General features: G+C 43.1%; 2 protein-coding genes across 2 annotated transcripts in view; both read left to right on the top strand.

The window, feature by feature from the left end:
* Nucleotides 1–3695, top strand: part of SLC22A16 (solute carrier family 22 (organic cation/carnitine transporter), member 16) — a 38483-nt gene extending 34788 nt beyond the window's left edge. Inside the window, exon 8 of the mRNA XM_015410514.1 lies at nt 1940–3695. Coding sequence (XP_015266000.1) covers nt 1940–2152 — 213 coding nt within the window. The 3' untranslated portion in view covers nt 2153–3695. The remainder of the gene's footprint in view (nt 1–1939) is intronic.
* Nucleotides 3696–10041: 6346 nt separating this feature from the next.
* Nucleotides 10042–16874, top strand: part of DDO (D-aspartate oxidase) — a 24688-nt gene continuing 17855 nt past the window's right edge. The window contains exons 1-2 of the mRNA XM_015410515.1: nt 10042–10101; nt 16014–16191. Coding sequence (XP_015266001.1) covers nt 16020–16191 — 172 coding nt within the window. The 5' untranslated portion in view covers nt 10042–10101; nt 16014–16019. The remainder of the gene's footprint in view (nt 10102–16013; nt 16192–16874) is intronic.

Here is a 16874-nt window from a genome sequence, read left to right as displayed (position 1 = left end):
CCTTGGCTGATTTCGCACTAGAGCTGCCTCGATGTTGCGCCACTGTTTGCCCCGATACTATTGGTCAATTTCACACCCGAAGCTGCGGGGCTGCATTTTGACTCGTGGCTTCGCCCGATTCCCCCCGCAGTTTCGTGATCCTGTTTTTTGATGATCACAAAAGTGCGGAGGAAATTGGGCGAAGCCGCGGGTCAAATGCAGCCCTGTCAGGCTTCAAGTGTGAAATTGGCCTGGATGAATCACAAGCGGGAATTAAGATTGCTGGGGAAAAGATCAACAACCTCAGATATGCAGATGATACCACTCTAATGGCTGAAAGTGAAAAGGATCTAAAGAGCCTCTTGCTCAGAGTAAAAGAGGAGAGCGCAAAAGTGGGCTTGAAGCTCAACATCAAAAAAACTAAGATCATGGCATCCGGCCCCATCACTCCTTGGCAAATAGAAGGGGAAGTCGTGGAAGTAGTGACAGACTTCACGTTCCTGGGATCCCAGATCACCGCAGACTGTGACTGCAGCCATGAAATTAAAAGACGCCTGCTCCTTGGGAGGAAAGCGATGGCGAACCTAAACAGCATGATAAAAAGTAGAGACATCACCCTGCCAACAAAAGTCCGCATGGTCAAAGCAATGGTATTCCCAGTAGTCATGTATGGCTGTGAGAGTTGGACTATAAGGAAGGCCGAGCGCCGAAGAATAGATTCTTTTGAACTATGGTGCTGGAGAAGACTCTTGAGAGTCCCTTGGACTGCAAGAAGAACAAATCAGTCAATCCTCAAAGAAATCAACCCTGACTGTTCCCTGGAAGGCCAGATAATGAAACTGAAGCTCAAATACTTTGGCCACCAAATGAGAAGGGAGCACTCACTGGAAAAGACCCTGATGCTGGGAAAGATTGAAGGTCAAAGAAGACGGGGACGGCAAAGGATGAGATGGTTAGACAGTGTCAGCGATGCAACGAACATGAAATTGAGCCAACTTCGGAGGACGGCGGAAGACAGGAGAGCCTGGCGGGAGATTGTCCATGGGGTCGCGAAGAGTCGGACTCGACTGTGCGACTGAACAACAACAACATCGGGGCAAACAGCGGCGCAACATCGAGGCAGCTCTAGTGCGAAATCAGCCCTTCTTTCTTCCTTTTTGGTTTACATTTTAGTTAAGTTAGTGGTGTGCATTTGTCAAAAGTTCACCAGAGTATTTGAGAATATGCGACGTTACTAATTTTTAATCACCAGCACAAATGAACAAAGCACGGAGGAAGATGCTCAAGTGAACAGGAGATTCTTAAAGAAAGGGGTTCTAGTTCAGAGTTATATTCTGGGTATAGAATATCTAGAGTCAGTCCCTGTAGTGTGTAGCTAAAAGTGCTAGGAAAGACCTGTGCTCAGTGTCTTTATTTATTTATAAAATGTATACCCCCCTCTTCTATTCAGAAGCACTCTGAACATCTTACAACAAAGTTAATAAATTTGAAACAACAAAATAATAAAAACAATAAATAGCAATCAGTAATAAAAAGACCCAGCAGCAAAGAATTACTGCTGGTAAAAAGTGCCGTCAAGCTGACTTATGGTGACCCCATATGGTTCTCAAGGCAAGAGATGTTCAGAGGTGGTTTTGCCATTGCCTGCCTCCGTGTCGCAACCCTGGTATTCCTTGGTGGTCTCCCATCCATTTACGAGCCAGGGCCAACCCTGCTTAGTTTCTGAGATCTGACAAGACCAGGCTAGCATGGGCTCTCCAGGTCAGGGCAATCAATCGTTACCTCCCAAAATATAGTAAGATCCACCACCTTAAATTTAACTTTCTAAAAAGCAACAAGAGATGAAGGAATCAGGCAGCATCAAAACCAGAGTACATCACAGCAGAGAAACAACCCAATCACTCTCCTTTTCTTTTTGCACTTAACATCCATTGCTTTCATGAACTCTTTTTTCTTTTAGATGATTGTTGGAATTGTGGCCTTTGTGAGCGGATTATTAACATTGATGCTGCCAGAAACTCTTGGAAAACCACTGACAAATACTTGGGCAGAAGCTATAGAACTTGGTGCTAGCAGCAGTGGCAGCACAGAAAAACCTCCTCCAGCACAGAGTGGTAGAGCATCAGAAAAGACTGAGATGCTGAGCCTAGAGACAAATGGCATCGACCAATAAGAGTGCTGTTTTCATCTTAGTTACCACCATGTATTGTACTGAGCTTCTTTATTGGTAGTATACAGCACCATGGATACATTTTATTGGTAGTATACATGCACCATACTCTATATACTCTCTTGCCATATCAAGAAAGGAGACATAAAAATAGACTTGTAGAAAATGTTTTGGAGCTGCTCTGAAGTATCCGGTTAATATTTGGAGCGAATAATGTTTATTTTAAGAGGTATTTTTGCAAGATTCATAAAAAATACTTAAAACTTTTATCTTTCATATCCTTCTGCCTTCTTTGTCACCTAATTAAAAACCCTGTGCTAACAACAAGGTCAGGATTCTGAATTGGTGCTTTCATATGTTTGAAGCACTGACATAATTCTTGTAGAACAAAGGAAAAAGTGTAATTGTGCAGTGATCTCTTAGTAAGTGATAGGTACAGAGTTAGGCTTTTGTCTACTTGCTTAGAATCATGGTTATTTAAGAAGTTGGGCTACAACTTCTGATGGAAACCTACATTTGTAGGATGTGCAGGTGGTATGCATGTTCTTTTAATACTAAAGGAGATATTCTGTTAGTAAAACAGAATGTTGACTGTATATTAGTCTTAGTCATATATGCCTAGCATGGGTAAAATGACTGCCTTAAAAAGATCTCACACCAGACTTCTTTTTCCCTCTCTTCATTTCACTTAAAATCTTAAAGCAGTTTATAGAGACTGAAGATACAGCTCTACAAGTCTTGGAGGTAGCATGAAAATACTTAGAAATAAATTTGTAGACATTCCTTGTGGTTGGTTACAGTTAACCAATGGTCTATGATACACTCCTCTGAATTCATTTAAGCCCTATTGGGTTAGGGTTGCCAACCCCCAGGTACAGTTGGGGGTTCCCCTGCTTCTGGGGGCTTCAATCTACCCTGGCCAGATGGCCTGCAGGGAAGCCCCACCCTCAAGAGCGACCATCTGCCTGGCCATCTTTTTGTGAGTGAGCATGCGGCCTGCCACTGCCTCTTTCTCTCCCTCCTGCTAGATTTAAAGGGCCCTCCAGCTGGTTGGCGGGCTACATGGTCCCTGCTGATCAGCTGAAGCTTGTCGTTCTTGGAGGCGGGGCATGGGGACATCTCCGCCCACCCCTGGAATGCCCCCCCAATCCCCCCACTCATGGTGCTCCAAGGCTGCTTTTTCTACATGCAAGTACTGTGACCACCACCAGCAGCTCTGTACAAGAAGGCGAACATGCAGAAAAGAACTCTGTCTGGCAGTTAATGGGAATCAACTCGTAGTCTTCACTGAAATCTTGTCTTTGTGAGCCAAAGACTTCCAAAAATACACAGACCCATAGGAGGATTTTATGAGTAATTACTTTGTTTCATTCAGTTGAAACAGATATGAAATATGGCATGTACTAGATTAGATATGCACCAGAACAAGTTGCAGAGCAGGGTCTGGGTCTCCAGATCACAGGTCTTCGGCTCCTTGACTGATGTTAAGAGAACATAAGAACATAAGAGAAGCCAATGCTGGATCAGGCCAATGACCCATCCAATCCAACATTCTGTCACACAGTTGCCAAAAATACCAGGTCCAGCAGTGGGGCCAGGACACTAGAAGCTCTCCCACTGTTGCCCCCCCCCAAGCACCAAGAATACAGTGCATCACTTGCCCCAGCCTTGTGGCTAATAGCCACTGATGGACCTCTGCTCCATATCTATATATCTAATAGTGAAGTGCCCCCGTCTGTGCGGATATCTATATCTGCACTTCGGGGGCACTTGGGGGGCAGGGAGAGGTTTGTGCACTCTTGGGGCAGTCCCCAGGGGTGCACAAAAATCTGAAAACTAAAAAAAAATATCGGGGGGATCCCACGGCGCTCTCCCGCTCGCCCACCTTCGCCTCCAGCAGCAGCAGCCACAGCACAGGAGATCCAAGGAGCAGCGTCGAGGCGTCCCTCCCATCTCGCTGGCCAGCCGCAGAAAGCGAAAGCGGCCGCTCTCCTCCTGCTCCAGGAGAGGCCCAGCAGCGGCGGCGAGACACAAGTGAGGAGGGGGAAGAAAGTCGGGGAGGGGAAGAGAGACTGCCGAGGGCCTCGGTACACGGGGAAAAAGAGAGAGAGAGAGAGAGAGAGATGGGGGGGAAGAGAGAACGGGGGAAAGAGAGAGACTGCCCCCCCGCGAGTATCGCGGGTCTCCCCCTTGTGTTTATCTAATTCCCTCTTGAAGCTGTCCATGCTTGTAGCCTCCACCACTTCCTGTGGCAGTGAATTCCATGTGTTAATCACTCTTTGGGTGAAGAAGTACTTCCTTTTATCTGTTCTAACCTGACCGCTCAGCAATTTCATTGAGTACCCACGAGTTCTTGTGAGAAAGGGAGAAAAGTACCTCTTTCTCTACCTTCTCTGTCCTATGCATAATCTTATAAACCTCGATCATGTCACCCCTCAGCCGTCGTTTCTCCAAGTAAAGAGCCCCAAGCGCTTTAACCTTTCTTCATAGGGAAAGTGTTGCAGAGTTGTGGGATATTTCCTGCATATCTACATTTTAATCTGTTCATAAGACTGGAGAGTTTAAAACAATGGCCCTTCCCTATTCTCCAGTTCTTTTTGTGGTGCTGAATACCCTAACTTGAGGCTTCTGCATTTCTCCCACCATGATACGTTTCCTCTGGCAACACCAGCTACGCTCACTGTGCTTGAGAAGGATGCAGAGAGGGTTCATGGCTACTGTCTGGCTCTCACAACAGTTCTCTGTAGTCTCAGATGGAAAGAAAGGATGTGGCAAGGAGCCTCTGTCCTTCACCACCTCCCCCTTCAGGCCACAGCTTCAGGGGTTCCTCTTGAGCCTCTCCCTTTCTTTTACTTTTATCAACAGCTCCTGTTTCTCTTTTCCTGCTCTGGTATAGCTTTATTTTCTCAGGATAGTATTTAGGGCATTCCTGCTAACTTTGCAACAAGGTTGTTCCCTGTGTAACCTACCTGGTAGTATAGATGTCAGCTTCCTGCTTCCTCCAAGCTTTCCAGCTGGGGTGGGGATTGGCTTCATAGAGGGTGGGATATAAATATAATGAAATAAATAAATACATACATACTTGTCGAGGGCTACAAGTTTAAAATGTGGGTTTGCTTTGAGTATGGCATCAGCTGCAGCACATACACAAAACCAGCATTTTATAAAGTATTACTTTTTAAAAGTACAAGAATAGAACAGCAGTAAAAATGGGGAGAAAATATGAGAGAATACCATGTATGTATGTTTTTTACTTCATCATGTATATGCAACTGAGTTTTTAAAAAATGACGCACAGCAGCACTATTACAGTACACACTGCAATTTATTTTAAAAACCACAATTATTGGGAGGGATATGAAATACTTCAGGGCAATTGATCTCATTGAGGAATATGTGGAATATGGTGTTCTATAATACATTTATACAAGACAGAAAACAGAGCTAACATTTTTTTCTACTTTTCTTGACCAATTTGATCTCACTTGCAGGTGAGGGTTTTAATGGATGTTTCACTATGTAAAGAAACAAGCAGCCTAATTTAATGCTAGCTAACAAAATAAATTTTATGCAGTGCTGTACAGTAAAAACAAAAAAATGGCTTTGCAAAAGGTTCATTTAAATTGCATGAGTGGCTCAAAATAATAAAGTTATTTCTAAAACAGCATTACAGTCTTCTTCTGAGATGGCATAGGCCTGACCCTGCTGTAATCTGAGTTTACTTACTGTTGGGATTGGCATCTGGTAGACAGTGAGCTGAATTCACCTCCCTAACAGATATGCTGGCTTTCTAGATACCATCTTCTCTCTACCCTTCCAAATGCTTGTAACTTTTTCTTCTCAGTGAATGAGGCCAAGCTGCTTAAGCGCGATGAGTCTCTTTCCCACATTTTTTATTTTATTTATTTATAGTCTTCCTTTCTCACTGAGACTCAAGGCAGATATTACAGTATAAGTCAAAATGATCAACAGGATGGGACATCCAGGGAACAATGCAATAGTATTTGGATGGCAGAAGTCTGAAAACAAGCAGAAATCTGAAATAAAGCATAAGCACGTAAGCATTACATGTTAAAAGATGTAGAAAATACATAGCAGGACCATACTTACAGTAATAGACAGTACACAGTAGTACAGTCTACAGTCCGTATCCCTTTATTAAAGCACCTGAACCATGTAGTTAAAGTACAGCTCTATTATCTATTAAAAAAAACCCTCCTGAATAATTCAGTTTTGCATAGTTTGTGGACCCCCAGGAGAGTGGGGGCCTTCCTGTCCTCAGGTAGGCCATTCCATTAGGTGGAGACCACAACAGAGAATGCAAAGTGTATGGGCAGTTGTGTGCCCCAGCCCGTCTCTACCTGCCTTGCCATGAATACATGAAGCTGCCTTAGTCTGAATCAGACCATCAGTGTCAGTATTGTATATTCGAGAGGAGCGACGGCGCATCGACGAGCGGGTGGGAGCCTCGAGTGCTCCGTCCCTGCTTGAACCTCTTTCGTCTCGTTCGAGCCTCCCGTTTTCGACAGGAGAGCCCGACTAGCACCCTAAGAGTGGGAGCTGGAGTAGGGGGCGTCTTTCTGGCCCTCCCCCTGCAATTGGCAGGGCGGGGGAGGTGCCCAGAACAGCCCTGAAACCGAGACGATTGCAAGGAGGAACATGGCTCCCATGTTCCACGAGATGCAGCCAGCTGTTTTGTTTTTATCTTAACTATATGGATAAGCGGCAGCAGTAACATAAGAACTGAAGTAAAGTGAGTACGGCTACAAGTCTATTGTTGTTTTAAGATAACCCCAGGGCATTTGCCCAGAACAGAGGAGAGAAGCGGCCAAGGAAATTAACTACGGGCTGAATAGCGGACGGTTTTTTCTTTGATGGGGAGAGGAAAACGTATGTGGGCAAGGACTAATATGTATTTAGTAGAAAAGCGATTTGTTTGAAGTGAACTGACTTTTTTTTTTGGCGGAATAAATAAAAAGAAGTATCTGAGTAAAAATGGCGTCTTTAAAGAGTAACTACGGGGAGGAGAAAGATGAAGACGCAGAAGGAGGAAAGTTTGCAGGGAAGCAGTTCTGGGAAACATTAAAGAAAAGGATTTGTGAAGGAATACGGAGGGGGATGGAACAAGCGTTTGACAATATACTAGAAAAGCTATCAAGTCTACGTCTGAGCATTGAAAATGAAGAAGATTTGACAAGCGACGGACAGAATAGGGAGAAAGAACTGGAGACATGCAAGGGAAGTGCGATACAAGAGACATCACAACCAGCGATGGCAAAGGTGCAAAAGAACAATATGAAAAGCACTGGCCATGTGGACTTAATCAGTTCTTAGTAGGGAATACATAAATGAAATAATTGGAAGGTTCTTACTTGGGATATACTAGGAGAAACCTATAGATTTGTTTTGTGTTTTTTGCTGCTTAGGTATAAGTTAAGCGGTAGGTGGAAATAAAGACTAAAGGATGAAATGTACTCTATAACTATTTGTTTAACAGGGGAAATGGGAGTATAAGTTGTTAGCAAGAAATAGTTAAAGGAAGTGACTTAATGATTGCTTATGTGGAAGTAGTAGGAGGAAGATATAATCCTGTTTTGCCTTGTTTTTGTATTTAAATATCTAAGAACATCAATAGTAAATGAATATAGTTGCTAGTAGGAAATAGTTAAATGATATAATTTGAAGGCTATTACCTTGGGATATACCAAAAGAAACTTCTAGGTATGTTTTGTGTTTTCTGTTTCTTTTTTGTGCATAAGTCAAGTTCTAGGTGAAAGCAAATGACTATTCTATAGCTGTTTGTTTAAAAGGGAAACTGGGATTAAAAATTGTTAGTAAGAAATAGTTAAATGTAGTAACTTGGTGATGGTTTTTGTGGGAGTAACAGGAGGAGGATATAATCCTGTTCTGTCTTGTTTTGTTTTTTTTCCTCTTGGGATGAAAGGGAAGTTGTGATGGGGGGAAGTAGAATAGGGCCTAGAGGTAGTAAATAAGTAAATTTTGTATGAAGTGAGTAATTAATTAGGATGTTTGTTGGAAAATATCAAGATACAGGACTGTTTGGATAAGCAAATAAGGTGTATAATGTTGAAAAAAATGTTTAGGCCAGATAAAGTTAAGGAAGGAAAATCTGAAGGTGTACTTAAAAAAGAAAAGAAAAAAGCAACAGATGTATTTGGTAGAGTAGACCAATATTTTGGTTTAAATGGGAAGAGGTAGACGTAAAGACTTGCCTAACTAGAGAAACTAGATACTATTGTTGACTTATGAATTATTATTAAGATATATGGATTAATGGAAAAAATGAATTTATATGTAGTACCAAAATTGTATTGGAGAGAAATTAGCTATGTTACTGCTTGGAGTATGCATTTATGATGTATTTGTGGTGTATAGGTGGTGGGTATGTACATGTTTAAAAAACCCAATAAAAATATATATATTTTTTAAAAAAGTGTCAGTATTGTATATTCAGACTGCAGTGGCTGTCCCGCATTTTAGATCAGGATCTTTCACATTAGTGCCTGATCCTTTCAACTGAAGATGCCCTGGCAGACAGACATTAAAAGAGAGTGGCTGATATGGGTCTTTCTAGTTAGACATAAAGGGACTGGACTTTGGGCCAGTCACTCTCTCTTAGCATAACAGGGATATCTGGATAAAAATGGGGAAGGAGAACTATATAGATTCCTCTGGATAAGCTCCAGAGGAACTGGAGCCAGTTTGGTGTAGTGGTTAAGTGCGCAGACTCTCATCTGGGAGAACCGGGTTTGATTCCCCACTCCTCCACTTGCACCTGGCTGGATGACCTTGGGCAAGCCATAATTCTGGCACAGCTGTCCTTGAAAAAGAGCAGTTTCTGTCAGAGTTCTCTCAGCCCCACCTACCTCACAGGGTTGTGGGGAGGGAAAGGGAAAGGAGTTTGTAAGCCGCTCTGAGACACCTTTGGGTAGTGAAGGGCAGGGTATAAATCCAATCTCTTCTTCTCCCTGATTAAAGGCCTGGGAAGCAAGACACGCACCTCATATGTGCGCATCACTGAAACAGCATTGGTGAAGCCAAACAGAGTGACTGGTGCAAGGCTAATATCCTCATTCTACCAACAGACTTACCTATTCATCCTAGAAAATGTCAAAATAATAGTTCATTTTTATTTATTCAGCATACTTAAGGACCTTCCAAAACATATGGCTGGCTACTCAGACTTCTGAATAAACTGAAGTGTAGTTCAGGTCGCAATGGCAGGGGGATGAATCTGAATGCACAGCAATGTTTGATAACTAGAACTGATGGTTAAGAGGATTGCGGGGCAACAGCAATTCTGTTGCATAATGAACATTTTAAGTAGATTCTATCGATAGGTTTCTGTGCCCCCTATGTCTCCTGGTACTTTTTAGCGAAGAGTTAGACTTTTGCAGACACAGCACATTATATGTGAGAGAAGATCTTGTGAACGCTTGAAATTTAATGACTGCAAACGGTAGAGAATTGTGAGGAATAGATGAGAAAATAGATGAGAAACAAAAAGTGCAACTATTAAATGAAAGAACACAAATAATAAATACTCTTTTTATGCTTATCCCTATGCGGCATTTTGGCCAGGGCGAACTGCGATCTATGATTAAACAATTTCCCACACAATTTATAGAGGGGGGCAGAAGCCTACAGTTTTTTAACTTTGCGATTTTTATTTTGCTTACCTACGACAGCGCTCCAAATTACTACACTAGCTCCCGAGCCACTACACACGAACCGGGTCCCCACACAGCCAAAGTTCGCTACGGGGACTTAAGACAACCCATAGCACAAACCCATCACCATTGTCCAATAAGAGATGAGGAGGGGTGCCACGTGATGCTTGTCCCGCCTACGAATCCATGTTTTCTTCACTAGCCTTGTAGCGGGCGAGCACCGCTTGGCAGAAAAGAACCCGGATTCTTTTGCATAGAAAGGTACTTCTTGTCTCTCCGGGGTCTCTAAGGCGTTGTCAAAATTAGCAGATGACTCACACGACCCCTAGCCGAGTACTGTACACTGTCTTTTGCAGCGCTGTAATTTTGTCTTGCGGCAGTTGGCTTCTCAGCTACCTGAGAATGAAACGAGATGCCACTGTCCTGTGTTGTGGGCAAATGTGAGAAATTATAACGTTTTTATCTGTATAGCGCAAAATTATAATATTTTTAAAAATACATTAAAAGGCGTTTCGGGTGTTCTCGGACAAGAGAATGTTTTAATCACCCTATGTGCAACCCCAATTTTCAAGGCAGGACCAGCAGAATGATAGAATCTGAGATCAAGTCCCATTCTGTTCAATGGGCCATGCTCCAGGGAAATTGGTCGTAGGATTCTGACCATTGAGTATCTTTTTACCAGTTTTTTTAAAAAATGGTGTCATGTAGCTCTGTATAAACTTTAAAGAACCCTTAAAACAAATAGGGAAAGGGAATACAGCAATATACAGGAGCTGTATATAATCTTAATGCTTTAAATGTTATGACACATGGTTTGAATTACACTTTTGGAATTGCTTTCTAGCTGTCCCTGATAAGCAATGCTCCCTCTAACCTGTGGAGTCTTGTGAGCAAAAATTCCACTTTGTGAGCTACTGGAATTAAAGTTGTGAGCAAGCGATTTGGCTACTGCATAAATTAGTTTGCTCTGGAGCACTGTTCCCTCTAAGCTGAGTTAGTGTGAGCTTGCTCACAGTTTTTTAGCCTCCAGCTCACACATTTTTGTCTTTGCTCAGGAAGGATAGCTCCAGAGCAGACTAATTTAGGCAGTAGCCCAATTGCTCACTCACAACTTTAATGCCAGCAGCTCACAAAGTAGAATTTTTGCTCATAAGACTCCACAGCTTAGAGGGAACATTGCTCTGGAGCCATCCTTCCTGAGACAAAAATCTGTGATCCAGAGGCTAAAAAACTGAGCTAGCTCACACTAACTCATCTTAGAGTGAACACTGCTGATAAGTATATTATGCTTGAAAAGTACGTGACATGACAGTAACTGGAATGCTTCCACCAATAAATGAAACAGCTTTCTTCAACACCTTTTGAGATTCACCTCATGTTTTGTTGGTCTAAAGATAGGTGCTGTTCTCCTTTTGCCCCTCCTGTCTCCTGGGGAGACAAGGAAAACCCAAAAATGGTACTAAGGGCATCAGTATTGGTTGTAGTGGTGATAGTGCTGCCAGCAAGTGTGGACCTCAGTGCTGACAAGTGATGTACATGCATGTGTGGAAACAGTCCTTACACTGGGTTAACTGTTGGTTAACTATCCCTGGACTTGAGCAGTCACACACTATATAAGAAGTGTGCGTGCACACGAAAACTTATACCTTGAATAAAACTTTGTTGGTCTTAAAGGTGCCACTGGACTCAAACTTTATTCTGCTGCTTCAGACCAACATGGCTACCCACCTGAAACTATACCATTATGTAGAGAACTAACCTTGCATGGGAAATTTGGTTAGCCTTCTCTCTAGTACGTTTTCTCATCAATGTGAACATTTTATCATGATAAAATAAGAACAAAGGATTAGTGATAAGCTGAAAGCAAGGATGCTAGGGGCTCATAACTTACTTGTTGTTATGGGTCAAGTTACCATATTGATAATGGCCATTGTCAATGTCACTTCAGGATATAGTTCAAATAATGAGTGACTTGGGGCTAAAACGAGCTACATATTATGGGAGCTATGAGGCAGGTCAAAACCAGCAGTGATTCATCTCCTCTTTCTCCTCTGGCAACACGTAGTGTTACACCACTATGAAATCACTATGTGTGTCTCTAGTTTTGCATGCAAGAGGTGGAATTGGACAGGGACACTTGGCATTGTGGTGATATCACATCACATGTTTTGTAGCATTATATCTTACCAGGGAAAGAGAGGAGGAGAAGGAGATGGGGGGCTGCTGTTTTCAGTATAAGCCGCCCTTCAGCTGCAGAGTAACTCCAGATGCAAGAGTAGGACTTCTTGGGATTTCCTTTCTAGGGGGTAAAAGTGTTGTTGATTCAAGATAGCAACTTCAAACTGATATGCCTACAATTCACATGACTACAATGCATAGGAGTTGTATCAACAAGTTATTTATGAAGGGGGGCTCAATGCTGGAAAAATCTGTTTAATTCTTAGTGCTTGCATGTTTATTCTTGAGGCTTTGAGATTCTGTTTCAAACCAAAGCAAAAGTTTTGGTGTACAGCCACTTCAGCATTTCTGTATAAGAAAACAGATTGTTCTTGTTGTTTGCTTGGAAAAGAGCAGTTTTTATAAAAATCTGAAAAAAAGAAACATAATCACAGTCCATTTTGAGGAGAGTGTTGGAACTGTTGCACCCAATGTGCTAGGGATGCTTAAGAGATCTGAGGCAGGGGTAAAGATGGCATATTTTTCTTCCCATCCCTTTCCCTCCCTTCCTCAACGGATTAGGTAACTCTAAAGGGCAGGAAGGCTTTCCAAAAATAAAATGGTTCACAGTTTCAACAAGGTTATGGTAAACAGGGATTAAATCTAAGTTAAGGAGTGCAAGTGTTGTCATAAATTATGTAATGCATAAATGAAGAAGATCCCTTTCTGAGAAGGGACAAAGAGGGAGGTATATAATCTAGGTATTCTTTCATTTGACACGCTGTCATCAGAAAAATGTTGATAACTAAAATTGGGAAATTATCATCCAAGGTCTACATGCCAATTACAAAGCTCAAAAAATGTATTTTTGTAAGCAAACAAAAACTAGTGTTGTTTGAAAATAAAGCTTGAAAGGTGCTGAGAAAATTAAAATCAAAGCTGTTTTTGAAGTGGGTACAGAGTGCCAGAATATATGTGAATGGCCTCTCTTGCTCACAAAACAAGAACTGTTTGATAACTAAACTCCAGCTAACGTGCATTTGATCCCTATTCATGTTGAAGGCAAGGATGAAAAATACTCTAGAGGCTGGATCGGGACCCAGAAGTGTATTCCTGTATCCTGATTCTAAGTATGTTAACATAAGAACATAAGAGAAGCCAATGTTGGATCAGGCCAATGGCCCATCTAGGTTCACCTCATGTTTTGTTGGTCTGAAGTTTGTACATGTGTATACATTTCAAATAGTTACAGCCTTACAGGCCACATTGTCTAACAAACCAACTCTCAAAATGGCACGGAAAATAAAGTACACAATCTACCCAGAGGTGTGAAAACGTTGCCCTGTTAGGGCAGCAGCAGCAGCAGCAAATGGGGAAGGAATGGGTGAGGGCGAGTCTGTGCACCTGTTCTCAGGCTGCTGGCTGCTGCTGCCGCCACCCCCTCCTCTGCTCTCCCCCCTTTCCTCCATTATGGCTGCCCAAAAGCTCCCCAGTGGCCCCCTTTCCCTTCCCTTTTCTCAGTGAGCCATCCTATAATACTGCAGTGCAACTTGGCCAGGAAAGGCTTAAAAATGTAGTTAGTTGTCGAAAGATAAAAGATGGGGAGTTGGGAAGCCCTCTGACATGGAAGCAAATTCCACACTGGGGGGGGGGGGCACAGTGGTTTGCGTCCAGTGTTCCCTCTAAACTGAGTTAGTGTGACTTAGCTCACAGGTTTTTAGCCTCCGGCTCACACACTTTTGTCTTAGCTCAGGAAGGAGGGCTCCAGAGCAAACTAATTTATGCAGGAGCCAAATTGCTCACTCACAACTTTAATGCCAGTAGCTCATAAAGTGGAATTTTTGCTCACAAGCCTCCACAGCTTAGTGGGAACATTGTTTGCGTCACTCAGGAATGTAGCATTCTGTACTAGCTGGAGCTTCCAAATAGTTTTCAAAGGCAGCCCCACGAAGAGTTCCTTCTAGTAGTCCAAGTGGAAATTTAACTAAGGTACGAATGCCTGACAGATTGCTATCAGAAAGGATGCTCTCCAGCAACCTAAGTTCATAGCCACTGCCATTCCAGAGGTAAGGCAGGGTAAAGGTTTGGTCCCGTACTATGGGCCTGCTTCCTTAGGAGCTGGGCAGCCCCACTGAGAAAGGAAAACCCACTGCCTGCAACCAACATCTGCCATCAACATCCAGTTTGCTAGCCCTCAACCATCTTGTAACTGCCCAAGGGTGTCCCTGCTGGTCTTAAATGGTGTCATTCTTTCAGCCCAACCTACCTTGTAGTGCTCCTATAGTGATAAAACATGGTACACCATCAGTGCTACCCCTGGGAAAGCATAACATTATGACAAATGTCTTCACAGAGTTGCTATGTTGTTGTGATTTTGAGGTGAAGCAAGGCTTGGTATATTAATCCTCATGTGAGTGGCACATACGTCATAAGTTTGGACAGTTATCTTCAGCTCAGTAATGGGAAAGACAACAGGAAGAAAGTTGATTCCTTTGACATGCGGTGTTGGGGGGAGAGTTTTATGGATACCGTGGATTGACAAAAAGACAAAAAAGTGGGTTCTAAATCAAATCAAGCCTAAACTCTCCCTAGAAGCTAAAATGACCAAACTGAGGTTATCATACTTTGGTCACTTATGTTATGAGAAGACAAGAGTCCCTGGAAAAGACAATAATGCTAGGAAAAGTTGAAGGCAGCAGGAAAAGAGGAAGACCCAGCATGAGCTAGATTGACTCAATCAAGGAAGCCACAACCCTCAGTTCACAAGACCTGAGAATGGCTGTTAATGATAGGATGTTGTGGAGGTCATTAATTCACAGGGTCGCCATACGTCAGAAGCAACTTGTGGGCACTTAACATACAATGAGACCAAGATATCACTATCACTATTGGACTCTTCTTTATAACTAGTCACCTCCAGAATAAGGGGTAAGTAGATTGGATTCAGAGTGTCTCACACTGGCCACGTACACCCTGTTTTTCCCCAGGGCTACCTTACAACCAATTAGCAGTGCATATGCTAAGACAACAGTTAACTTCTCTCAACCACATGCGTGCTTCTACATTGCCTAACTACTTACTGGTTTAGGGGGGGAAAGTTGGCCACAAATAAGCATTGCCTGACAGTAAAATCTCTGGATTGGCATAGGTAGGCAGGGGCATAATCAGAGGTCGATTTGGGGGGAATCACAGGGGATCGCAGCTCCCCCGGGTGAGGTGTAGGGGGTGGGGCACATGACGAAGCCCCGCCCCCTTCTTCCGGCCACCCCCTGCTTCCAGCCTCATTCTGTTGCAGAAGGAGGAAGAAGCAGGAGGGTAAGTTGGCGGTCTCCCCCTCTGCCTGGCCGAATCCACAAGGACTCCCAACCCCATCCAGGAGCTTCCCCGAGGTAGCTGTGTTAGTCTGTTGCTGCAAAATAGTCCAAGAGTTCAAATAGCACCTTTAAGACTAACAAATAGCACCTTTAAGACTAACCTTTAAGACTAAGACTAACTGAGTGGTGGGTGTGGCCTTATGACACACTTCCGGCGATGGCAGGGGGTGTGGCCTTATGACACACTTCCGGTGATGTCAGGGGGTGTGGCATACGCTAATGAGTTATGCTAATGAGTTCCCCTAGCTCTTTTTCTACGAAACGACCCCTGGGCATAATACATTAAAAGAGTGTTGTTGACATAGATTTTGCTTTCCCTTGTTTTCTCTTTGCAGTTGCTGTGCTGTTCAGAGAACAAAATATGTATTGAGCTTGTTTGCTTGGTACTGAAATAGTGACACTTGGTGCCACCTCTTTCTACCCAGAAGGGCCTGTTTACTCAAGTGCACAGGTGCTTGAATGATTTATGAGCAGAATGATGTATGAGTTAAGAACTCTCCAGATCTTAAACTGCATGGGGCTGTTGCTTTTTAAAATAGATAACGAGAATCAGCAGATAATTTAAAAAAAATAATAATACCAATTCAGGACTCTTAATATGTTCTTTAGAAGTTTCTTTTATCTCCTTTCCTATTCTCATAGCAGAATATGACAAAGGTCAAGATTGCAGTTGTTGGTGCTGGGCTGATTGGCCTCTCCACCGCTGTCTGCATCTCAGAATCTATTCCAGGCTGCAGTGTGACTGTCATTGCTGACAGATTCACTCCCAACACGACCAGTGATGTAGCAGCTGGGATACTTATTCCACATGTTTACCCAGGCAAGTGAAAGTTCCATTTTAAAGTGCAGAATGCAAAGGTTGTGAATTATGACTTTCAACATATCTGTGCCCCTTCCCTCCAAATGGTTCCCCAAAAGAAATAATTGTGATCTACAAGGCAGATTTCTTGACACATGAATTCAGCATGTGCTGAGCAACAAAGCTGTGTTGTAGTTGGTGCTTATCTCTCCTTATATATAATTGAGTAAGAACATTCTATATGAACATTCTAAATTTGGCCCCTTTAGTGTATGGACGCTTGAACTGTCAGTCAGAAGACGCTGGCTGGGTTGACTGGCTGCTTTGTGCAGTCCCGCCCAGCGTTTCAAGGTCTTTTGCATATGGAAGCTGATTGGACTTCACTGCATTCCACGCCTCAAACTCACCCCCCTCCCCGCAAGGCAGTTGGAATGTCAGTTGCATATGGAACCTTCAAGGTCTTTTGCATATGAAAGCTGATTGTACTTCACTCCATTCCACACCTCATACTCCCCCCCGCGCGCAAGGCAGTTGGAATGTCTGGTGGTGTGTAGGTCCCAGGATCATGTTTTAAAAGCTGCCTGGGGGATTATGGACCATTCACACACTTTCAACCTTAACATACCTCACAGGGGGAGAGGAGAATGATGACAGCTGCTTTCCCTAGGCAGGGGCTGGGGGGGGAGTAAACTTGAAGACAGACA

Source organism: Gekko japonicus, unplaced genomic scaffold, assembly GCF_001447785.1.
Source record: "Gekko japonicus isolate JY-2015 unplaced genomic scaffold, Gekko_japonicus_V1.1 scaffold2512, whole genome shotgun sequence".
Lineage (NCBI taxonomy): Eukaryota > Metazoa > Chordata > Lepidosauria > Squamata > Gekkonidae > Gekko > Gekko japonicus.
This window is presented reverse-complemented; position numbering and strand designations above follow the sequence as displayed.